Source organism: Orcinus orca, chromosome 3 (genome assembly GCF_937001465.1).
Source record: "Orcinus orca chromosome 3, mOrcOrc1.1, whole genome shotgun sequence".
Classification (NCBI taxonomy): domain Eukaryota; kingdom Metazoa; phylum Chordata; class Mammalia; order Artiodactyla; family Delphinidae; genus Orcinus; species Orcinus orca.
This window is the reverse complement of record NC_064561.1, coordinates 108,310,599-108,336,061: the sequence shown is the minus strand read 5'-3', so window position 1 is coordinate 108,336,061 and position 25,463 is coordinate 108,310,599. Positions and strand designations below refer to the sequence as shown.

Sequence of the window (25,463 nt, the reverse complement as noted above, 5' to 3'; positions counted from 1 at the left end):
CCCATTTTTGGATTGGGTTGTTTGTTTTTTTGATATTGAGCTGCATGAGCTGCTTGTAAATTTTGGAGAATTTTTTATCCTTTGTCAGTTGCTTCATTTGCAAATATTTTCTCCCATTCTGAGGGTTGTCTTTTCATCTTGTTTATGTTTTTCTTTACTGTGCAAAAGCTTTTAAGTTTCATTAGGTCCCATTTGTTTATTTTTGTTTTTATTTCCATTTCTCTAGGAGGTGGGTCAAAAAGGATCTGGTTGTGATTTATGTCATAGAGTGTTCTGCGTATGTTTTCCTCTAAGAGTTTTATAGTGTCTGACCTTACATTTAGGTCTTTAATCCATTTTAAGTTTATTTTTGTGTATGATGTTAGGGAGTGTTCTAATTTCATTCTTTTACACGTAGCTGTCCAGTTTTTCCAGCACCACTTATTGAAGAGGCTGTCTTTTCTCCATTGTATATTCTTGCCTCCTTTATCAAAGATAAGGTGACCATATGTGTGTGGGTTTATCTCTGGGCTTTCTATCCTGTTCCATTGATCTATATTTCTGTTTTTATGCCAGTACCACACTGTCTTGATTACTGTAGCTTTGTAGCATAGTCTGAAGCCCGGGAGCCTGATTCCTCCAGCTCCAGTTTTCTTTCTCAAGATTGCTTTGGCTATTTGGGGTCTTTTGTGTTTCCATACAATTGTGTAATTTTTTGTTCTAGTTCTGTGAAAAATGCCTTTGGTAGTTTGATAGGGATTGCATTGAATCTGTAGATTGCTTTGGGTAGTATAGTCATTTTCACACTGTTGATTCTTCCAATCCAAGAACATGGTATATCTCTTGATCTGTTTGTATCATCTTTAATTTCCTTCATCAGTGTCTTATAATTTTCTGCATACAGGTCTTTTGTCTCCTTAGGTAGGTTTATTCCTAGGTATTTTATTCTTTTTGTTGCAGTGGTAAATGGGAGTGTTTCCTTAATTTCTCTTTCAGATTTTTCATCCTTAGTGTATAGGAATGCAAGAGAATTCTGTGCATTAGTTTTGTGTCCTGCTACTTTACAAAATTCATTGATTAGCTCTAATAGTTCTCTGGTAGCGTCTTTGGGATTCTTTACATATAGTATCATGTCATCTGCAGACAGTGACAGCTTTCCTTCTTCTTTTCCAATATGGATTCCTTTTATTTCTTTTCTTCTCTGATTGCTGTGGCTAAAACTTCTAAAACTGTGTTGAATAATAGTGGTGAGAGTGGACAACCTTGTCTTGTTCCTGATCTTAGAGGAAATGGTTTCAGTTTTTCACCTCTGAGAACAATGTTGGCTGTGGATTTGTCACATATGGCCTGTATTATGTTGAGGTAAGTTCCCTCTATGCCTACTTTCTGGAGGGTTTTTATCATAAATGGTGTTGAATTTTGTTGAAAGCTTTTTCTGCATCTATTGAGATGATCATATGGTTTTTATCCTTTAATTTGTTAATATGGTTTATCACATTGATTGATTTGCATATATTGAATAATCCTTGCATTCCTGGGATAAAAACCCCACTTGATCATGGTGTATGATCCTTTTAATGTGCTGTTGGATTCTGTTTGCTAGTATTTTTGTATGTATGTTTATCAGTGATATTGGCCTGTAGTTTTCTTTTTTTGTGACATCTTTGTCTGGTTTTGGTATCAGGGTGATGGTGGCCTCATAGAATGAGTTTGGGAGTGTTCCTCCCTCTGCTATATTTTGGAAGAGTTTGAGAAGGATAGGTGATAGCTCTTCTCTAAATGTTTGATAGAATTCACCTGTGAAGCCATCTGGTCCTGGGCTTTTGTTTGTTGGAAGATTTTTAATCACAGTCTCAATTTCAGTGCTTGTGATTGACCTGTTTATATTTTCTATTTCTTCTTGGTTCAGTCTTGGAAGGTTGTGCTTTTCTAAGAATTTGTCCATTTCTTTTTTTTTTGTTTTTTCAATATGTGGGCCTCTCACTGTTGTGGCCTCTCCCGTTGCGGAGCATAGGCTCCGGACGCGCAGGCTCAGTGGCCATGGCTCATGGGCCCAGCCGCTCCACGGCATGTGAGATCCTCCCAGTCCCCTGCATCGGCATGCGGACTCTCAACCACTGCGCCACCAGGGAAGCCCCTGTCCGTTTCTTACAGGGTGTCCATTTTATTGGCATATAGCTGCTTGTAGTAATCTTTCATGATCCTTTGTTTTTCTGCAGTGTCAGTTGTTACTTTTTCATTTCTAATTGTATTGATTTGAGTCTTCTCCCATTTTTTCTTGATGAGTCTGGCTAATGTTTTGTGGCATAATTTTAAAACAAAGTGTTCATTTTTAAGTACAGGTGTTTAAAGAGGTTGCTTATTCCATCAGAGTCTCAGGAATTCTCTAGATTCTATTTTATCACTACATAGTTGTCCAGGCTAAATGAATAAATTAAAAAATTTAAAGACTTGATAGACTTCAAACGTTTTAAATTTTACGTAGTTACTTTTTTAAAAATAAATTTTAAAAATGAATTCCAAAAATTAAAATATAGTAAAGAAGTTAATCTAATATGTTACAGTTTATTTCATGATGGATTTGAAGATAAGCAGACTAAAGATTGCTCTTTACATTTTGGTTTAGGACATTTTTGACAGTGATTGGTACACCTCTCGAAATCTAATTGGAGGTGCTGACATCATTGTGATCAAATACAACGTAAATGACAAGTTTTCATTTCACGAAGTGAAGGATAATTATATTCCAGTGATAAAAAGAGCATTAAATTCAGTTCCAGTAATCATTGCTGCTGTTGGTACAAGACAAAATGGTAAGTATTTAATTTTTCTTTTATATGAGAGTGCAGGTACCATATTAATTTTGAATAGCATTAAGCTTATTAATGATTAGTACAGTTTTTTTTTTTTTTTGAAAGCAAAATGACTGGGTTTAAATGCCATCTGTTATCTCTTCATCATTGGATATGATAATGGGACATCAAAGGAAAGTATCACAAACTACTGCTGTGATTCTGATGGGTACAAGTTTGTCTTTTAAACTGCTGTTCTGTAGAAGTGAAGGAAGTCAGTAATTGTGTTCTTTTTGATATAGGAGAGGTATTAGGCTGACCCTGAGCCCTGGAAAACTCTTTTTGACAATCTAAGGGACTATTCAGTTGGGAAGGACAGATTGTTCCCATAAGGATGTGGGATTGGGAGCAGCGTTTTTAGGTAGGTAGCAATGAGTGAGCTGAATACACTGACAACACCACCTAAGAGAGAGGATTGTTGACTCCGTAGCTGATGGGTTAATTTGGTTCAGTCAATTTCAGTAGTTGCTTCTGTGCATACTGTTGGCAGTTATCTCAGGGTCAACTCAGAATCCACTTTGAATTGGTGGTATTTTATAGTTCTTAGTGGTTATTTCCTCAGTAAATGTGTCTTAAAATGTCATTTTTACTCATTTTTTCATTTTTATTGAAGTATAGCAAAATAAAGGACATTAGACTTCACTAATTTTAGAGCACAGTTTAATGCATTTTTGCACATATATACAGCTATGCAACCATCACATATCTCAAGATCTAGAACATTTGCCTCACTCCAGAAGCTTCTCATGCCTCTTCCCAGTTGATAACACCCCTCTGCAGAGATAATTGCTATTCTGACTTCATAGATTAGATTCTGACAACATAGATTAGTTTTATCTATTCTTGACCTTCATACAGATGGAATTATACAGTATGTAGTGTCTTGTGTTGGCCTAATTTCAGTTAGCTTGATACTTTTGAGATTCATCCATGCTGAACTTATCTGTAATACATTCTTTTTATTGCTGTGTATTATTCCATTGTATGAATACGCCATGATTTCTTTCTTTCTTTCTTTCCTTTAATTAATTTATTTATTTTTATTTTTGGCTGCATTGGGTCTTTGTTGCTGTGCGTGGGCTTTCTCTAGTTGTGGAGAGTGGGGGCCACTCTTCATTGCGGTGTGTGGGCTTCTCATTACGGTGGCTTCTCTTGTTGTGGAGCACAGGCTCTAGGTGCATGGGCTTCAGTAGTTGTGACATGAGGGCTTCAGTAGTTTGTGGCTCGTGAGCTCTAGAGCACAGGGTCAGTAGTTGTGGTGCGTGGGCTTAGTTGCTCCATGGCATGTGGGATATTTCTGGACCAGGGCTCGAACCCGTGTCCCCTGCATTGGCAGGCAGATTCTTAATTACTGTGCCACCAGGGAAGTCCCCCATGATTTATTTCTGTATTCTCCTTTTAGTGATGCTTAGGTAGTTTCCTAGGAGTAGGATTGTTGGGTCATGTGGTAGGTATGTGTCTAGTGTTAGTAGATATGAATAAAGCAGGCCTGACCCTTCTTTGACCGTATGTCCCCTCTACTTCCCTAACTTTCTTTTTATTGCTGGTCATGATTCTTGAACAAGTCATCCACACTTCCTGAGTGCACTTCTTGACTTCCCATTCATTCTTCAGTCCACTACAGTCTGACTGACTTTCACAATTACACTGGGTTGGTTTTCACTCAGGGCTGCCAGTTATATGCCTATTGCCAAATTTAATTTACATTTTAATAACAATCCTCTCTTTGAAATTATTCAAATACACCTCTCCCTCCACTTAATAAAGCTACTCTTTCTTTCCTGTTTGTTCTAATTCTCTTTCTTCTTTCCTGGCACCCTCATCCTCCCTTACACACATATACCAAATCAATACATCCAGTAGTTGTTGCCCAGGGTCCCATCCTTCAGCTTCACCTCTTGCTATTTACTGTGACCATGGACCTGCTAATCTGTTGCCCTAGCTTCCCCTGTATAGACACTGGTGATTACCCAGACTGTTTTTCTGGCTCCAGTCTCTCTCCTGACCCATGTCTCCACAGACATCTTCCTCTTTCTGCTGAGTTCCCTGTCTTGGTGAATGATGCCAAACCTATCCATTCACCCAAACTAGAATCATCCAACCCAACTTCCGTTCCTATTCCCCATATCCAGTTGACTAAGATGCTCTTTTGATTTTATATTTTAAATTAACCTCAAATTCATTGCTTTCTTGGACCCAAACCAAGAATCATACCCCTAGACATATAAACAGTAATATGTATAAAATAGATAACTAATAAAAGCCTGCTGTATAAAAAATAAATAAAATTCAAAAATTCAAAAAAAAAATTCATTGCTTTCTCATCATCTTCACTGGATTTCAGTTCCTAGTCATTTAATTATCTCTCATAATGACCTTCATTTTGGTCTAAAGGGGCAGTTCCAGATTTGCAGGATCTGAAACTTACACAATTTTAGAGGTCCTTTGTAAGAAAAAAAACTACAAAATTACAGATACATATATGTATACAAATGAATATTTATTTAGAATGTGAAAAGAAAGCACAAGAAATTACAACTCCGAAAAAGCTGTCAAATACCACAGACATTAAAAAAAGTTTCTATTGTTTAAAAACCTGGGCCTCCCTGGTGGCACAGTGGTTAAGCATCCACCTGCCAATGCAGGGGACACGGATTTGAGCCCTGGTCTGGGAAGATCCCACACACCATGGAGCAACTAAGCCCGTGGGCCACAACTACTGAGCCTGCGCTCTAGAGCCCATGAGCCACAGCTACTGAGGCCACAAACCACAACTACTGAAGCCTGCGCACCTAGAGCCCGTGCTCTGCAACAAGAGAAGCCACGGCAATGAGAAGCCCATGCACCGCAATGAAGAGTAGCCCCCGCTTGCCACAACTAGAGAAAGCCCACACGCAGCAACTAAGACCCAATGCAGCCAAAGATAAATAAATAAATAAAATAATTAAAAGAACAAAAAAAACCTGACACTTCTTTAACTTTTCTTATGTTTTTTGTGCTCACAGTCTTTGCAGTTCTTCACATGATAACCGCTTTTTGAGATTTTCTATAGGGAGAAGAGAATGATAGTTTTTCTTCCAGCGTATTTCTTCACTCTCCACATCTTTGTGATGCTGGGCACTTCGGTTTTTGTTGTGTTTGTTTTTCAGCTCTGCCTCTTTGTGTCGTGACGCCAAATTAGTCTGCACAGTGGGTGGAAGAAGCATTCCTGAAGGCCATTCATGTACCAAGACAGCTCGCAAACACTTACAAGGAAGTGACTACAAACCACAAATAATATCTCGCTAAACCTAAATTTAAATTCCCCTTAGCAGGATCCTAAAAATGTCCGTGGCTACTCCAGAGCTGCCTGATGCAAGGTGAAGTGAGCTGGACTGGAGAGAGACTTATGTCTTAACCAGACATAGTCAGAATATCTTATTTTGCAGATTTTACAAAAGCATACGTCATGTGAAAGAATGTAATGCCTAGGTTTCTCCCAAGGCTTGGAAACAGCCCACAAGGAAGGGCCTTGAAACTTAGGCTTCCTGGTAAATCAGCCTCTGGCCTCCTTTTCCTGCTTGGCTTCTTTCTGAAATGAATCCTCTCAGAATAATCATTCTAGAATATGCCAGATCATGGTACTCAATTCTTTAAAATCTTGAGAAACTTTCTTTTTTTTTTCTAACTTTTATCTGCAAAATTTCAAATCCAAGAAACTTGATAAGAATAGGACAGTGAACTCCAGAAATTACAAATACAAACACACACACACACACACACACACACACACACACTTTGTTTTGTTTGAACCATTTAAGAGTAAATTGTAAACATTATGGGATTTCTTCAATCCTGATTAATTAAGCATGTCTCATCTAAGAACAGAGCCATTTTCCTATTAACCGTAATGCAATCATCACTCAAGAAATATACTATTACCTGTTATACTATTATTTAAAATATAACCCATATTCACATTTTTCCACGTATTCCAAAGCTGGTTTTATTGTTTTTTGTTCTTTTAATCCAGGATGAAATTAAGAACTATGCATTGCATTTAGTTGTCAAGTCTCCCTGGTCTCTTTTAATTCAGAACAGTTCCCAATCACCCAGCCTTTTTTTGGGGGGTGGGGTATCTTTCATGACATTTTTAAAGAATCCAAGCCCATTATTTTGCATGATTCCTTCAGTTGTGATAACTGTGGTTACAAAATAGTGATTTCTTATCATTCCTTCTACACTTATTAGTTGGCATTCTTCTGTAAATAGGGCTTTCCCTTTTCTCTGCTCCCACATCTTTCTTTGAATCATTATGATTCATGGTTTTTTTTTGTTTGTTTGTTTTTTTGCGGTACGCGGGCCTCTCACTGTTGTGGCCTCTCCCATTGCGGAGCACAGGCTCCGGACGTGCAGGCTCAGCGGCCACGGCTCACGGGACCGGCCGCTCCGCGGCGTGTGGGATCTTCCCGGACCGGGGCACAAACCCGTGTCCCCTGCATCGGCAGGCAGACTCTCAACCACTGCACCACCAGGGAAGCCCCCATGGGTTTGTTTTTTAAATTCAGTATTTTATAATCTGTTCTTCTCATTATTCTTTCTGATACTGCAGTTACCCCAAATTTGCCTAGAGGGAACCTCTTCATGCTCTCTCCAATTAATTTGAGTCCTTCCTTGCTTTCTGGCACAGATGTTCCAGGCTCATCTTAGGCTTGGGCTGCTCTAGGACCCATGGGCCTCTCTACTTCTGCTGGGGTCCTCCAGCTAACCTCCCCTCATTTGCCCTTGGTCTCCTCCTCGACCCCCTTCATGAGGCAATGAGCACTTACATGTTGCTGCAGTGCATGAGGTGCCACCTGTCCTCCAAGCCTCAGCATCCCTCTTTGGTCGTCCTGTGCGTATTGCCTGCAGCCCCTCAGGTGTTCCTAGTTTCTGGGCTGATGAGAGTCTCTCCTAATGTTTGAATGTTGCTGCATGTGCACACCTCCCTTCCTCCTCTCTCTTTCTCCCTCCCCCATCCCTTGCTTCCTTCCTTCCTTTCTCCTTCCCACCTCTTCCCCCTCCCCCTCATTATTTCGTGATTTCTGTGATTTGGCAGGGAGAGGAGATTGCAGTGTGGGCTTAGCTTGCTCTCTTGAAAGTGGAAGCGATGTCTTCCCTTTTTTCTCACCTTCAGGCCTCAGCATGTGCTATACTGTGTCATGCTCTGAGTGGACTGGCCCTCTGCACAACCCCTGTCATATCTGCATAGCGAATTCATCCTTACCCTTTAAATCGTTGCCTCTTCTGTGAAGCCTTTCACAATCCCCCAGGCAGAGTTAATTTCTTCTCCTCTGTTCCTATGGTGATTTTGTACACCTTTATTTTAGTTTTTATTTTATTTTATTTTTTTTTTGGCTGCGTTGGGTCTTCGTTGCTTCACATGGGCTCTAGTTGTGGCGAGCGGGGGCTACTCTTCGTTGTGGTGCTCGGACTTTGCATTCGGTGCCTTCTCTTGTTGCGGAGCTCAGGCTCTAGGTGCGTGGGCTTCAGTAGTTGTGGCACGTGGGCTCAGTAGTTGCGGCTCGTGGGCTCTAGAGGGCAGGCTCAGTAGTTGTGGCGCACGGGCTTAGTTGCTCCGCGGCTTATAGGATCTTCCCGGACCAGGGCTCGAACCATGTCCCCTGCATTGGCAGGCGGATTCTTAACCACTGCACCACCAAGCAAGCCCCAGTACTTATAATTATCTGCAGTCGTATCTGTCTTGGCTCAGTTGACCATGAGTTTCATTTATCTGTGTATCTTTATATCCCTGCTATTTGAGGTGTGGTAGGTGCTCAGTTTGTTCAGTGAGTGAATGAATGGCTTTATGAATGATATACAGAAGTGAAAAGATCATTTTTACTAACAGGATGAAATTAATTGACCTTGTAAGATGTGATTACAAAGTCATTACAAAGCTAAATCTGTCTCTTCAACTCAAGGACACGTATCGCTCCTCCCTCCTCCAATCCCTTGCAGTCTGTGGAACTATGCTAGGTGTTCTGGTAACTCCTCTCTCCAGCTCCTTTAAGAACAACTTCAGCAAACACAATCAGTCTCATCTCTTTCCTTTGTTATACATGTTTTGACAAGCTTGACTGTGTGTGTGTCTTCATAATACTTGGCTCTGAATAAATTTTTGGCTTTTACTAAATATTGAATCTATCTTTAGAGTAGAAATTTTTCTCCAGACTTGACAAAGGTGTATTCATAGCCTTAAGTTCCTGAAAGCGGGCATCCTATCTTTTCTTTTTGGAGCTCTGACAGTGCCTAGTACATTGCAAGGCTGGAATTCCTCAAAGGATTTCTAAGAATCTCAAGCACTGGCAAGATTGTAAGAATCACCCTATATGTTCTCAAGTCCATTGCTTTGAAAGAGATGCCATTCATTTTAATTCCAGAGTTACATTGTGTTTGCTTTTAAAAATAATAGACGTTTTGTGATAACACCTTGAAAGATAATATATAAGAAAAAAAAAATAAAAGACTACAGTGTTAACTAGAAGAATAACACTGATTCTGATGTTCCAGGACTCTGAGGTAGGCTCATAGGAGCGAGTCCTGAAGAAGGCACCACAATTTAAGATTATATTGGGTCTTCTCATTGTTCCTGATGAAATGCTAAATGTAGGTTTATTTAATCCATAATGTTTTATTGATTCTCCTACCTAATATGTAATGAGTAGGCATTTTTCCTTTTGGGTGCAAGTGAACAACAAAAAAAAATGTCTTCTGTGACATAGAGGAGACATAATGGTTGGATATAAGGAGGCACTTTCTAGGTTGGTAAGATGCTTGTGGCTACACACAATGGAAAACCCCGCTCAGCTGGGTTAAACCTGACACTAGCGGGATTTTCCCTGAAACCAAGTTTATTTCCTAGCCATTATTTTACATTATGCTCTCTTAATTTTTCACTCAACACACTGCTGACTTTATTTTTGTCCAGAAATAAAGTTTAATAAGATGATCTGCCTACCCACCCCATTCCATCAGCATAAGGAGAGCTTTGTAGTCATAAGAAGATCTCTGTCTTCAGAAAATCAAAGGCGCTGTTTATGAAGGCTTTGTAAAAAATGTGAAATACCAATGTGTTATTTTTCAAGATAGGCTAAATTGTGTTGGTAACTTTATTTGTTCCGAACCAAAAATGATCTTAGAAAAAGTAAATGCAAGAACTCAGATTAGGATTTGTTGTATAATTTAGAGAAACCAAGGCTTCATTTTTAAATCACCACATCTTTGGAATTAATAATTTTTTACTCAAACTAAATTTTTATCTTATCTTTTGATGGCTCCTTATCAGGTAGAGCAAGTAACAGTTGTATTGTTTCTCCATCTCTAACACACAAGGAGAGTTGGACAAGTCATAACCTCTCTGAGCTTCAGCTTCCTCCTCTGCAAAATGAGGATGTGAATACATGGTTTCTGAGCTCAAAATGCTTTCAGTGAAGCTGAATTATCTAAGTCGTATGTGTATGTGCACACATGCATGTTACATGTATAGTATGCACGTGCACTGAATATCCTTAGCGTGCACGCCATGTATACATACATTTGCTCCATCTCTATGCAGTTCATTGGTAGGACATTTGTTGTGTATGCTGTGGTGGGGAGTAGCCTAAATGCCCTTTCAGGACCACTGTACTTATTCCCTCAGTTACCTGGTCTTTAGGCCGCTGATGGTGAACAGCTGAGTCCCTTTCCAGGCATTATCCCTGTGCTGATAGAAGCCGCTTGCCCAAGGTTTTGCTCCCTCCACAGGGCAGCCCTCCTTTAATTACTGGCTGATGTAGGGATACAAAGGCCCAGCTTTGTATGGAGAACCACTCTAAAGGGCCATCAAAGCTCCAGAGGCCCCTGTCAAATGGCTCAGGTCTCTGTTGCAACAGCATTGCTGTTCGAATTCTTCCTCTGCCCAGACCTGCTTCCTACACCCTTGAGAAGAGACGTTCTCAAGATTACCCCCCAGTAAACCTCCAGCACATCAGTCTCCATCTCAGAGTCTGCTTCTCAGGGAAGCCAGCCTACAACAACATGCTCTTTTAGAAACGGATTTACCCCCTTTTGACTTGGCTGCCTTTTGACCAATGACATATCTGATAATATAGCATGAAACAAAACAAAGCTGGCTGACGGATATGGAGTTGAACATACATTTTTAGAGTTATGAAGGTGTGTCCTTAGAGATGGGTTGATGTACAACCTTCCCAGCCATAGATCTGTACGTGGTACAGCCATGACTCTTGGGACAGTTCACATTTTGAGTAATTACTTTTTTATTTCTTCAGTTTTTAATTTTTTAATTTTGAAACAAGATAAAAAGTGACTGGATTTGATCTCTGCAGTTGAATGCTTTAGAGTTCAGTAATTGAAATGTGTGGATGAATAAGAACGTACTTCATATGCAATTTACAAAGACTGGCAATTTTGCAGCCTTAGAGGTTGAGGGCAAGTTGAGGATTCTATTAAAATAAAAGTATAAGATCTATTCAAACTTAGTGAATATATCTAAAGTTTATTACAAAAAAAAAAAAGCGCCAATCCATGGTTTCTGTGGGCAGTCAGGTTGTTGATTTTGTATTGATATTCAGGATGTCAAGGTTGTATAAAAGGAAGCAGGCCTGGCATTACCGTCTGATTGGTCTAATTACTATAATAGCCTTGGTAATATTCATTCACCTATTTAAAAATTTTTCTGTTTTCTAAGGTCCTATTCATTCTTCTTGCGTTTGAAGCTTGTTTATTTTAGGGACCTTGCTGTTATCACTGACACTTCTCATTCAGAGTCTAGTGAATAGTGGGTATATTAAATGGCCCTGAAGTGTGATTCTGGCATGAGCTCTTAATTTGCTGTTTAATGTCCAGGTTGTCTAGGTACATCTTTTCATGTTAAATTTCAAAAGTCTTTGTTCCTCATATTCATTTTCTCAGAAGAGTTACCTTGCACATGCCCACTGTGTACCTCAGACAGAGGGAGCTGTGTCAGTACGACGGAAGGGATCCAACTTGCTAAAGAACTAGGAGCCACCTATCTGGAACTACACAGCCTTGATGACTTCTACATAGGAAAATATTTTGGAGGAGTGGTAAGTGGAAATTCCAGTCACATAAATTAGAGTCATTTGTCAGGTTGGCTCTTTAGCTGTTTTCCATAGCATCAATTAGAACTTTAGTTTTAAAAGCAGGATTAGTGTTTAACCTTGTGAAATAAAACGGGAGCAAATACAAAAAGGGTTTTGTCAGAGTAAAGCTCTCTAAGTTTGCTTCTCTCTCCAAATGAAACATTTTCTGTTGTCTAACATGATAATTTGAATTTTCCATTTGATGACACTTTACACAAACCCGTGATGTCTGTTTAGCAACTGACATTTTGTCACTTTTAGTGAAAAGATTTAGTAATCTTTACACAGCTTGATGAGCCTGGCGACCTGAACCAGCAGGGCCTGAAAGTTCTCCTTCATTTCTGTCTGCTACTTGAGAAGAATGATTTTTCTTCACTATGTGTGCTTCGGCAAGGTTTCATATACTCCTGATTTTGCTGTAGCTCAAAAAATATCCAGAAGAACTACTTGTACAAATGGCTTCTTGTTAGACAGGTAGTGGGGAGCCAGCGTCTGTTGCTGTGTTGCAGAGGCATCCATTGGGTCCTGCAGGCATTCTGAGGCCCACCTTAGCCCACAGCGCCTACCCTACGACACTAGGACTGCGTGGCCCTTGGAGAATACCTGTGGAGTTGTATCGTTTAAGCACTACTGACTTTGGAACTCTCTTTCCAACCCTCTAAGGAGTGACTCCTTTCAACAGACAAATCTAGTAAACATTGACAAGAGACTTAAACCAAAGTAAACCCTACATTAAGCGGGAGCACTTTGGATTCTCCATCAGTTCCCTAGCTCTTCATCAAGTACTTTATCCAGTATGCCAGACTATTCATTGTATATATTCATGTCGAAATGTTGAGGTTTCTACAGATGACCAGAGAAATTTCATTTGTTCTAGAGTTACTCAACTCCAAATAAGAACCAGAGATAAAATAAGAACCCAATATAATAGTTCTGATTTCTGTCAAATATAAATGGCTATTATTCATTCAGTAATGTAAAGAAACAATAATACAGCATTAAGGAAGATACACTCACAATTGATGTTATCAATGACTGTGAGAATCTTCTGTTTTATTTGTTTAGTGATGAGCAGTGGGTAGAAAGGTAAAGAGGGGTGAAATATAATTTTTCTGTCAAGCTGATTATATTGTAGTGGCTTAAAAAAATCCTAGTTCTAAGAATTTTACATTTCCCCGAAATTCCTAGGGAGTTGTGGGTGTGTCGGGGAAGATAGTCTGGTTTCATTTGTTGGAGAAGATGGAGCTCTTGGGGGCCTTTGGTCTCCTGGTTCCCCTTTCCAGGTTCCTGACCCTGAACTTCTCAGGATCGCTCTTCCCATTTCCCAACTCTCACTTTCTCTTCTTTTCTCTCATTGTTTCTCTTTGTTCCTAACACCTAGTGTTGGAGGCATGACGAGAATTGAAGATGTGGTCGAAGTCAGGAGAAAAACTTCGCGGTTTCTTTTTTCGCTAACTCAAGACTTAATGAGAATATGAAAATAAGATGAGAAAGGTCTCGTTTTAGACTCTTGAATAGTAAAGTACAGCTGGGATCTTGAGTGTAAGAGACAATGGTGTTTGCAGGAATATGGATGGAGTGATAATGTCAGAGTGAAAGGAGCATTTTACTATCTTGTGTTTAAGAGTCAGGGAGGAAGAGCTGTGCAATGTTACCCTCAGACCTGGGCAAGGGTGGCATGTGCTGTGGAGCTCTAGAAAGCCTTATCTGGTCCTCCTCCAGTTGCACCCCTTCCCATAGGGCACGAGTTGATGGAGCCATGGGGATGTGCCCACTACAGCTAGTAGCTCCCTTCCTGACCTGCATCATCCATGTGGTAGCCACTAGCCACACGTGGCTGTTTATATTTAAATTAATTAAAAAATAATTCAGTTCCTCAGGTGAACTATCTACATTTCAGGTACTCTATAGCTACATGTAGCTAGTGGCTACTGTTCCGATGATTAGCACCAATGTTATAGGACATTTCCATCAAAACAAAGCAGAGAGTTCTGTGGAACAGTGCTGTAACCATGCTCCCAAACCCAGGACCCCAGAATTCTCTGACCAGCTGGCTCTGAATCTATTTCCCAGGTCTGTACAAGCCTCTTTCCTGGGTCTGTCCTCTTGAAGGTGGACTGCATGGCTGGTGTTTGCACCCCTAGTCCTGAGTGGTGGCTGAGGAGTGACTGCATATGAGGAGTTGGGGAGGGGACAGTGGATGGAGCTTGCTTGTGTAGGTGTGGATGTCCGCCTGTATGCACCAGCCTCCTCAGGTGAGCAGGTGTGTGTTGGAGGATGGGGAGAGAAGAGGAGGAATGGTTTTCGGTTCCAGGAGTTAGGGGCCAGCTCTCCCTATGCTGCATGAAACTCCGAGGACTCTAAGAATTTAAATCTGAGCCTGGCTTTCCAGGCTTTAATGATGACATACTGGTCAAAGCAGGAGGATAGAATATATTTTACGTAACAGTTTATTTTCTTGATTTACAATGCTTAAATATTTAGGTATGTGGTATGTGGACTTCCATTTGTACTTTTTGCCCCAGGCCTCGTACGCCTAGAGCTATGTAAGTGCATGTGGTTAAGATATTTAATTTATAAAATAAATGATGTATTTCAAAGTAACTTACTCAGGAAAAAAAGTAGAGTGCGTGTGAACTTTCCTAGTTGATACGGGTATATGCAGCATAGAGCCAGATCTGTTCTTGCCTTGAATTTCTCTAGTATTAGTTGCTGTGGTTGCCCACAAGATGGTTATTGGCAGTCACACAGTTGTACTGCTTGGCTTTCTTGATTATTCAAGAGAAAATACAGTTCCTGCTTGATTGATAGTTTATTTATGTTTAGACAAGGCACAATCTGTTCTACTTGAAAGATTTTTGTCTTTTTTTTAATAAAACAAATTGTTTAAAAGTGTTTGCTAAAGCGTACATGTAGTCGGTACTGGCATTAAAAACACGGCAGATGTGGTTTGGGGTACAAATAATCATGTCAGATACATCATTTCGTTGGAGCTTTAATTAAAATTTGATTCATGTTTTAGTTGGAGTATTTTATGATTCAAGCTTTAAATCAGAAGACAAGTGAAAAAATGAAGAAAAGGAAAATGAGCAACTCGTTTCACGGAATTAGACCACCTCAGCTTGAACAACCAGGTGCATTTATTAGCCAATGTCTAGACATTCGGTTGATATTTATTGTAGATCATTTCACAAGTCATAGCAGTTGTTCTCAATTTTGAGTGTGTTCGGGACTCGTTTGGCATTTTGATTCAGTAAATCTGGGATGGAGCCTGAATCTGATTTTTAAATAAGCTTCCCAGATGATTCAGAAGCAGGTGGTACCTGGACCACATTTTGAGGACTGTTGTCTTGAAAACTTGAGCCTATGTATTCTTAAAAATAGTGTGTATGGTAGAGAGCTGTTCTAGATTATAGTCTAATGAGAAATAACCAAATGTAATGCATGAAACTTGAGTGGATCCTGGTTCAATAAAAACATCTAAAAGATGTTCTTGGGACAGTTGGGTAAAATTTCAATATGGACAGGAAATTAGATGATATTATGGAATTACTGTTAATTTTCTTATGTACGATAATAGTATTGTGGTTAATAGAAGAATGTCCTTATTTTTAGGAGATAAATGTGAAAGTATTTAGAACTGAACTATCCTGATGATTACAACTTACTTTTAAATGGTTCGTGAGTGAGAGAGGGAGAGAGAAAATCTAGAGATAAAGCCAAAAATGACAAAATATTAATAATTATAGAATTTAAGGGCAAGATATATGTGTGCTCATTGTATCATTCTTTCAACTTTTTTGTGTGTTTGAAAATGTTCATAATACAAGGTTAGAAGACAATAGTTAAAAATAAATAAAATTACATCAACTGTTAGCAGAATTTTTTTTTTTTTTTTGCGGTACGCGGGCCTCTCACTGCTGTGGCCTCTCCCGCTGCGGAGCACAGGCGCCGGACGGCGCAGGCTCAGCGGCCATGGCTCACGGGCCCAGCCGCTCCGCGGCATGTGGGATCCTCCCAGACTGGGGCTCGAACCCGAATCCCCTGCATCGGCAGGTGGACTCTCAACCACTGCGCCACCAGGGAAGCCCTGTTATCAGAACTTATTGCATAATTTTGTGATAGCAATGGTAGACTAGTACTCTATTCAGGTCAATTAATTATGGATATTATTTTTAAAAGGTACTTGATAAATATTTGTTGAATGAATGAATGTAAGTTAACAAACCAGGAAAGTATAGATTTGTACAGGAAGTCAATTCCAAGTTTTAAAAAATGTGAATACATAGACCGTTAAATTGACTTTGCACTTTGTGGTGTGCACAGTGAAAGGGGCCACATGGTCTGTTATGTAGCAAACACTGGAGCCTTAAGTACCTTCTGGATGAGAAGAGGAGTGGGGAATAGCCAAATAAATAATACTGACAGATAATTTCTTAGTTCTTATTAATCAAGAAGAGAAAACATACCAGTTCCTCAGAGAAAGCAAAGCATTTCATGTCATTTAGCACTAAAAGGAGTTTCTCCTGTGGGTCTTCATTTGGGAACGCTAGGTGGGATAGTGGGCAGGGCCTTCAGGAGTGTCCTGTCAGCAGTACAGCCTCAGCTTCCACAAGGCTGTCTCTTGTACCCCTTCCAATGGGAGAGATGTGGAATTGCACTGATTGTAACCCAGGGTCCAGTCTGGGTTCACACTGAACATAACCCAGTCTGGGTACACATTTGTTCTGGTGCTGACTTGTTCTAAGGACAGATCCTGGGCTCTGGGGCACATGGTTTTCAAACTGTTCTCAGACTTTAAGGGTCTGTAAGGTGCCTCTGGCAGTGGAGAGGAGACTGGGTAGGGTACAGTGCAGAAAGAGTCTGCCTCCCAACCTACCTTGTTGTTGTCCATTTTGTAGACAGGAGTTTTGCTTTAGAATAAAGAATTTTTATTCCTGAAGAAGTTTGAATTGCACTTGTTTAGATGGTTGCATAACCTTCAAGCAACCCTTCACAGATCACACTGTCCTCAGCGCAGCTGTTGCAGAGAGTTCACAATTAGGACCTATGATGAGGGCCTAGAGTGTGGTCCTCTGTGTGGAGGTCCTGCATTGATGGAGGCTAATCTAATTTTGTTAGCAATCACGCTAGGAAATGGAAGGTAACATCCCCTCTTGGAACTCAGGGAGCCTAACAGCAATCTCCCTGAGGTGTGCTGAGGGGAAGGAGCTGGTTCTCGGGAAGTATAGTGTTTTACTAGGAGGAAAAAAAAATTTTAGCATCAGAATAAAATGTTCACGATGGTTTCAAACAGTAGCGTCTAAGACTCTGAGCCCTAGCTTTGAACGGCTGCAGTTTTAACAATTTATCCCTCCACATCCATTTCCAGTCCCAGAAAGAAAACAACTTCAGATGTGAGGTTGGGTTCTTCAGAATTTATTCAGTAATTTCTTTGAGTTTTTTCATCAGGTGAAAGTAAAGGATGATGGCAACCAACATACTAAAATTCAGTATTTGGAGAAAAATTTTATTTTGGGACACACATAGTGAGAAATGCTCTTTATGGCATTAGTACATTTTTCATTTGCACTACACAAAGTAAATACAGTATTTCTGTGTGTCTGTTTTAATCCCTGGATAGTTAGTTTATATGTGTTCATAATTAGAGTAAGCTATACAGAAAGTGCTGTTTTATAGGTCAAAAATGGCCAAATATTGGCAACTTCATATAGTTCAACCTAATAACACTAAAAAATATTGTTTTGTTGTGTTTAAAATAAACCGGAAATGATGGGGACCCATAGACCTAAAGAATAATTTATTATTTTTTTTCTTCTTTGAAACAGAAAAAATGCCTGTCTTGAAGGCTGAAGCATCACATTATAATGCTGACCTAAATAACTTGCTGTTCTGCTGCCAGTGCGTGGACGTGGTATTTTACAACCCAGATTTAAAGGAAGTGGCTGAGGCCCACAAGATCGTTCTCTGTGCCGTCAGCCATGTTTTCATGCTGCTTTTCAATGTGAAGAGTCCTGCTGACATTCAGGATTCCAGTATCATCCGAACTACCCAGGATCTCTTTGCTATAAACAGAGATCCTGCGTTTCCAGGTGCTAGCCAGGAGTCTCCAGGCAACCCACCCTTACGAGTCATTGTTAAAGATGCCCTCTTCTGTTCTTGTTTATCAGACATTCTGCGCTTCATTTATTCAGGTATCTTGTCAAATGGTTCTGGCACATTCTCATAAGCTTTTGAAATGAAGTATGGCCTGTGGTCTCAGGTATACTGGTTGGTTTCACGTTTCTTTTCTTCCTACCATCTGAGGTGACGATTATACATGAAGTAGTATTTGCTTTATCGATAGGAATTGGTCCAAGCTTTCTGTCTCTTTACAAGTTTCCTTGCCTTGGTTTTAAATCTACTTGTAAAAACAATAATCTCTTTTCCTATTGAACAGCTATGTTAGTACTTTATTTTTTAAAAACTCCAAAATGTGAAAATACAAGAATTTATTGTCCAGTTTAACTTTAAAGAAATAAAATACTTCAAGTATATATGAAAATAAGTGTCTTTAGCTACTTATTCATTTGTTTTGTTTGTTTGACCCAGATTTTGGAGGGAATTGAGGAGAGAAGTTAGCATGGTCGTTGCATTCAGTTTAGCAACTAGAAACAGTTGCTAAAGTTAGTCTAAAGTTAGTTCAAGCTGAGATCTGATCAACTTTGACTATGATTATTTTAGACTTTACTTCTTTTATTTACTGTGCTCTTTGTAATATTCAGCTTATCAATTGTTTTTCTTCTTGTCCTTTAAAAAACTGAGTAGCATGTATATTCTAAAAATTAGACTCTTTATGAGTTATTTTAGCAGATGAACTAAAGGTCTCACATCTAAGTGTCCTATATAGGAATGGAAAAGCATGGATGTAAAGTGATTTTTAAAGTAAGCATCTAAATATACATTTTCTGAAGATTTCTCTCTTTTTTTTTGCGATACGTGGGCCTCTCACTGCTGTGACCTCTCCCGCTGCGGAGCACAGGCTCCAGATGCGCAGGCTCAGCAGCCATGGCTCACAGGCCCAGCCGCTCTGCGGCATGTGGGATCTTCCCGGACCGGGGCATGAACCCGCGTCCCCTGCATCGGCAGGCGGACTCTCAACCACTGCACCACCAGGGAATCCCTCTCTTTTAAAAAAATACTATTTATTTATTTATGGCTGCGTTGGGTCTTCGTTGCTGCGCGCGGGCTTTCTCTAGTTGCGGTGAGCGGGGCTACTCATTGTTGCGGTGTGTGGGCTTCACTTGTCGCGGAGCACGGGCTCTAGGTGCACGGGCTTCAGTAGTTGTGGCACGTGGGCTCAGTAGTTGTGGCTCGCGGGCTCCAGAGCGCAGGCTCAGTAGTTGTGGCACACGGGCTTAGTTGCTCTGCGGCATGTGGGATCTTCCCGGATCAGGGCTTGAACCTGTGTTCCCTGCATTGGCAGGTGGATTCTTAACCATGGCGCCACCAGGGAAGTCCCAGATTTCTCTCTTCTTTAATTTTCTTTTTCTACTTGGAATCATGTGCTAATGAATTATTAGGTTGAAGTAGATCCTTCTCTGCAGTGTGTTGGGAGAAACATTTATGATCTGTTTTTAGATTCAGAATTGGAGATTGATGACAAGTTTATAAAAGTTTGCAAATAAAGAAAAAAGTATTATTTAGCATCAAAGATTTGGGTAGCCTTCAGTTGAAATGATTCATGTTAAGATTTCCCTTTTTTTCATTTGGGTTGTTTTTAGTTTTAAAAGTTAAAATAAAAGTTAATGGTTGTGAAAAATACAGATGCAGCATGCAGATTTAAGTGGATTAAAAATATACATATTGGAGTAGAATGTGAGGGTAGGTATTAAATCCATTGTTCAGTGAATATTGGCTTGGAAAAGGCATAAATAACCACTCCTAGAGAGCATACCAGCACAGTGCCTTCAGCATGGAGGCTTCTCTGTAAGTGCTGGTTGAACTAGTGAGTAGACTCTAGTAGCTGTGAATCATATGAATAAACCAGATAAGTTAGAGACTTCATTTAGTACTACGGATTTTTATGTTTAAACTTAGAATCTCACAGTTCAGAATTTAAGACTAATTTTGAAAAACCAAAATGTTTACATGTTAAAGAAAAAAAAGTCTTTAATGATATGTCAGAGAACCATGAAGGAAGTGTTTGGCTTTTCTTTTCAATGAGTTTGCTGTTGAAATTATAAATTATTTAGCAAGTTTCCCACAGTATCCATTAAATACTTTCAAAGGCACACAAACACTTTGAGGTCAGTTTTATCCTCTTTAATACGGTAGCAATAAAATAGCTAGATGTCTCTCCAGTGACAGAACCTGCTTGTCTTTCTCCTAGGGAGTAATTTTTTTTTAATTGTAAAATTAATACTTGCAGATGGAAAAAAGGGGGAAAGAAAAGAAAAAGTTATCCTCATCCCCCAGTCCCCTTCCCCAGAGTCCATTATAACTTTTTCATGTGTTCACTCTAATGCATTTTGAAAGAAATTAATATATTGAGAAACTTGCATTAATGAAAATGTAATTTTTGGTGAGTGCTGTTTTCTGGGAACCACAGGTAGTTTCCATGGCTGGAGCACAGAGTGGGAGGTGATGACTGGAAGGAGCTGAGGCTGGCAAGGCCAGTGGGAGCTCTTCCTGCTGTCCTTAGAAGCTGATCTAGAATTTTATGCATGATCAGACTGGGCTTTAGAAAGATCATCTCTGGTGATGGTGGGAAGACAGGAGTCCAGTCAGAAGGCCCTGTTATTCTGGAGCTCAGCCTTAGGAAGGCCAACATTCTGACAACAGGTAGTTGGTTGGTCTTGCGGCTTGTCCATCATCTGGACCGGTGCTTTTCAAACCTTAAAGTGCATACAAGTCACCTGGCGATCTTGTTAATGTACAGATTCTGATTCAGTGGGGCTGGGGTGGGGCATGAGGTTCTGCATTTCCAACAGTCTCCAGGCAGTGCTGAGGCCATGGATCACAAGTAGCTGCAGCACCTGCTCTTGAAAGAACTGGGACCAGCCACAGCAGATAAGGGCCTGGAATTCAGCCCAGAGGCCCAGGAGAGGAACCCAGTTATTAGTCTCAGGGCACAGGGTCAGAATGGAGTCAGCTGCAAGGCTGACTGATGCGGAGCTCTCTGGAACTGGGGCTGCCTGTGCCTTCTTGTAGCCCCTGCCTGAAGTTGGGGAAAGTGAATGCTTAGCAGTTGGGTGGAAACTAAGTAAGCCTGGGAATAGGGCAGAGGGCATGATGGCAGGGAGGAGTTGCTGAGCTACAAGCCCTTGACCAGTTTAGAGCTCAGGCTTTGTAGTCTGATACTGAGCTATTAACGTTTCTGCTTTGAACTCTGCTTGTACGTGACCCAGTCAAGAGGTGGTGTCAGGTATGACCAGGGCCACAGGCCATTGACCTGGGGCTACAGGGAGACCCGGATGTGGGTTGAGGAAACGGGAAAATAAATGCTTCAGCAGGTACCTGTTAATTATTCTTTAATTATTTACAAAGTATAACCTTAGACTCAAGCAAAAATGATATTGTTTGCTGTGTTTAAAAGACATTAAAGCTATATTTGCACAGTAAAGACAATTTTGAAAAATGCAGAAAATTTGTTAAGAGAAGAAAAATCAACCAGATTCCCATTCTCAAATGTCTAAGCGTTTATTGATGTTTTGTTTTACCCTTTTAGTCTTTCTGAATAGGTTACTTTATTTATTTATTTTTTATTTTTTTATTTTTTTGCGGTACGCGGGCCTCTCACTGTTGTGGCCTCTCCCGTTGCGGAGCACAGGCTCCGGACGCGCAGGCTCAGCAGCCATGGCTCACGGGCGCAGTCGCTCCGCGGCATGTGGGATCCTCCCAGACCGGGGCACGAACCTGTGTCCCCTGCATCGGCAGGCGGACTCTCAACCACTGCGCCACCAGGGAAGCCCTGAATAGGTTACTTTAAAAAAAAAAAAAAATTTGTTTTTAATCAAAGCAAACTAAAATATTAAACCTAATTTTTTTTTTCTTACAGACTTCAATAAAGAGGCCAGGCTTGTGTGTTTTGTTTGTTTGTTTGTCTTATTGTTGTTGAACATTTAAAAACTTTTGAACAGAGCACAAGTCTTAAGACCCAATTACACACTGGTTTCCTCACAGCAGCCCAGGCCTGCCCGCGGGTTATGTAGGGAACCGCGGAGGACAGGAGCCAGTTGTACTCACGTCAGTTGGGCTGGGATACACAGGCAGAACTCCATGACAGGGCGTGCTTGGGAATATTTGCCCTGAGCAAAAACATGGGCTGGAAAACCCTATTAAACCTATCTCCTGCTTTATATTTAAAAAAATGAACCAAATTACAAAGACTGTCTTAATTCTTTTTAAATAACATGTTTCTGTTTTTTTAACCTTTAGGAATTTGAAATTTTGTAGGTACTGTGTCACCATGGACGTTTGGGTCCTGTATTTAGGAAGGGCCTGTTTAATCCTCTGGTTAACACTTTACCCATATAATAAAGGCTGCTGTTTATTTTCCTATTCAAATTTCTGAGCAAACAGATACAGTGAAAGTGTGTATGTTTTGCATATGTTAATTTCCTCTTGGAAACTGCTAACACTGCATAATGTCTGAGTACTTAATGACTAACACTGAGGGAAGAATAATCTGAAAAGTGAGGCCAGTGGTTTCCTGGTCTTGAGGAGTAATCCTTAAATGGTGTACAATTGTAACATTCTTATAATATACTACACAGTCTTTATGCTGGCAAATTCCTGAGTCACGCGATCTCAGATGGTGAGGAATTGAAGTCTTTGTAAGAGCCTCAAGAATTTAGCTTTGAGCTCTTCCTGCCACAGATGGCCCTTAGAATTTCACATCACTTAATGAAATGCTGCCAGAGTAAATGAATCTGTGGAAATGAGCATAGTATTCTCCAGCTCCTGAAATTTTTCTGCACTGCATGAAAACACAGCTGAATGCACACGGGTAGACCATGCTCTCTAAGGGTCTAAGTAAATAGGTGCTCTGAGAAGTTAACTAAAGAAAATCACAGTCAGTTATGCAAGACAAGTCCTAGAGCTCTGCTGTACATACAACATTATGCCTTTTGTTAACATAAGGTATTGTGTACTTAAAATGATGTTAGGAGGATAGATCTCATGTTAAATGTTATTACCACACACACACAAAAAAAGAAAAGAAAATCTTAGCCTGACTATTGCTTTATTAGCACCTAAGTGTCAAAGATGGTTTGATTAGCATTTCTAATTATGAAAACAGCCCAATCATTAGAGTGCCCTTATGAACTAGTCTTACTTTCCTTTTCAGTTATTGGATCTTTCTGTGTCTGTTCTCAAACAGATTGGTGGACTGTAGAGATTTACCTGCTACTAATCCCATATATTTAGATTTGATGCTTACTTTCTTTCAGATACTCTTCTGAATGGAGATATATTGTGTAGATGTTCTTAGTTAATATAATTTTACTTTTAAGAAACAATATCTGTGCTGTCCTTTAACATGCATGAGTGTAGACAGTCAAAACTACATACATACACTGTTGCATGCCACTGACCCTGTTTTTGGTTTGTTTTTTTTTTTGCGGTACGTGGGCCTCTCACTGTTGTGGCCTCAGACCATTGCAGAGCACAGGCTCCGGACGCGCAGGCTCAGCGGCCATGGCTCACGGGCCCAGCCGCTCCGCGGCATGTGGGATTTTCCTGGACCGGGGCACGAACCCGTGTCCCCTGCATCGGCAGGCGGACTCTCAACCACTGCGCCACCAGGGAAGCCCTGACCCTGGGTTTTGATAGTGGATGAAATGTCTAAAGGAAGAGCAATAGTTGTCAGCTCTCAATGCACATTAGAATCACCTGGGAGGCTTTTAAAATTGATGTCCGGGCCTCAGCCTGAGAAATTCTAATCTAACTGGTCTGGGGATAAAACCTCCTCCAATGGTATTTTATAAAAGATCTCCAGGTAAATGTAATGCACAGCTAGAGGTGAGAATCACTGGCATAGAGTGAATTTTCTTGATTTGGGGTCCCTTGGCTTCTAAGGGGTTCTTCTACTCTTAACATTTTTAAAAAATATTTTTAATTACCTTTTTTATTATTTTTTAACATCTTTTTTGGAGTATAATTGCTTTACAATGGTGTGTTAGTTTCTGCTTTGTAACAAAGTGAATCAGCTATACTCCTAACATTTTTATACAGTCTGCAATGTCTGTATGTGCATTGGAAATTTTCGGGAGTGGTGAGCCAAAAATTTATCAGATTGTGAAAAGAGTACGTGACTTTAAGTTGAAAATTATTAGTCGAGGAAGAGGAAAACTACTACACTTCGCTTCTGTCAGCATTCTTGTCAAGGGCAGGTAAGGAGAAGTTAGGCAAACATGCTAAGTACTGCAGGGCTCAGCTGTAATGAGGCCTGAGAGCAACTGGACTGTCAATTTGACTCTTCCGATGAGCTTTGGATCTCCTTGGTACAGCCTAGCTGCAATTGCCTGATCTCATTGGTTCAATAAATGTTTATTCTGTGCCCTCTCCACTCCCCAGTATTCATGAAGGCATCTGGCAAAGTTCTGGGTACATGAAGGGAAACATCAGAAGAGCTAGACTGAGAGTAGATAGGAAAGGATCTCGAGTTACCCAGAGAGGTGAAGCGACTTGCCTAAATTAACACCAGTCATTACTGGCAGAGATAAAACTAGAAACTGGGTCTCCCAGTTGTGTCTACACCTTTTTGAGTTATATTTTTAGGAGTTAAGACTTTCTATAAGCCATGGGATGGATAGGGGTAATCTCAAAATACACTTTTGGAAATTTATCAGCATTGATAACAAGATACATTTGATGGGGAAAAGGCCACCCAGGAGCAGGGAGGCTGGGTAGGAGGCTGCTGTAGGCCAAGTGAGAGGAGTGTTTGGGGAAAAGGGGAGCTTTTGTTGACCCTGTGTTTTGTCAGACACGGAGGAAAAGGGGCTGACAGAATTGAAGTGAGCCTAGAAAGAGATGGCTTGAAAGTGGGTTGGGGTGAAAACAAGGGAGGAAGGGACCAGGTGGGGTGATTTTTTTCTAATGTCGTGGTTGTGTAGCTCATCAGAAAATTATCGAGCTCCCTTCTTCAGGGTGGTTCTGTAGACTTGGCTGTGGAACATCCTACTCTGACCCTGACAATGCATGAGACCTTCTGAATACATTCTGCTCCTTTGCCTGGTGGCAGTCACTACTCTCCATGATGAGTATGATTTAATTCAACCTTAGAAAGGACCACAACTACCTCTTACTCAGGGCAAGTAAATAATTTGGGTTTGGACCACTTGTGACGGGAACTCATATACTAGCCACTGCTGTTATCACTAGCTGATCACCTACTATAAAGAGATAGTAGCTGTTCAGGAAGAAGGACTCCAGGTTTTGAGAAATAATTTAGGTGAAGGCAAACTTTTTTTTTTTTGCGGTACGTGGGCCTCTCACTGCTGTGTCCTCTCCCGTTGCGGAG

At 40.4% G+C, this 25,463-nt stretch overlaps 1 protein-coding gene across 3 annotated transcripts in view; it reads left to right on the top strand.

Moving 5' to 3' along the window:
- RHOBTB3 (Rho related BTB domain containing 3) overlaps window positions 1–25,463 on the top strand; it is a 975,233-nt gene that overhangs the window by 6,500 nt on the left and 943,270 nt on the right. For all 3 annotated transcript variants that reach the window (XM_049707074.1, XM_004263520.3, XM_033400895.2), the window contains exons 3-6: window positions 2,606–2,792; window positions 11,766–11,920; window positions 14,979–15,090; window positions 17,785–18,150. In XM_049707074.1, coding sequence (XP_049563031.1) covers window positions 2,606–2,792; window positions 11,766–11,920; window positions 14,979–15,090; window positions 17,785–18,150 — 820 coding nt within the window. The remainder of the gene's footprint in view (window positions 1–2,605; window positions 2,793–11,765; window positions 11,921–14,978; window positions 15,091–17,784; window positions 18,151–25,463) is intronic.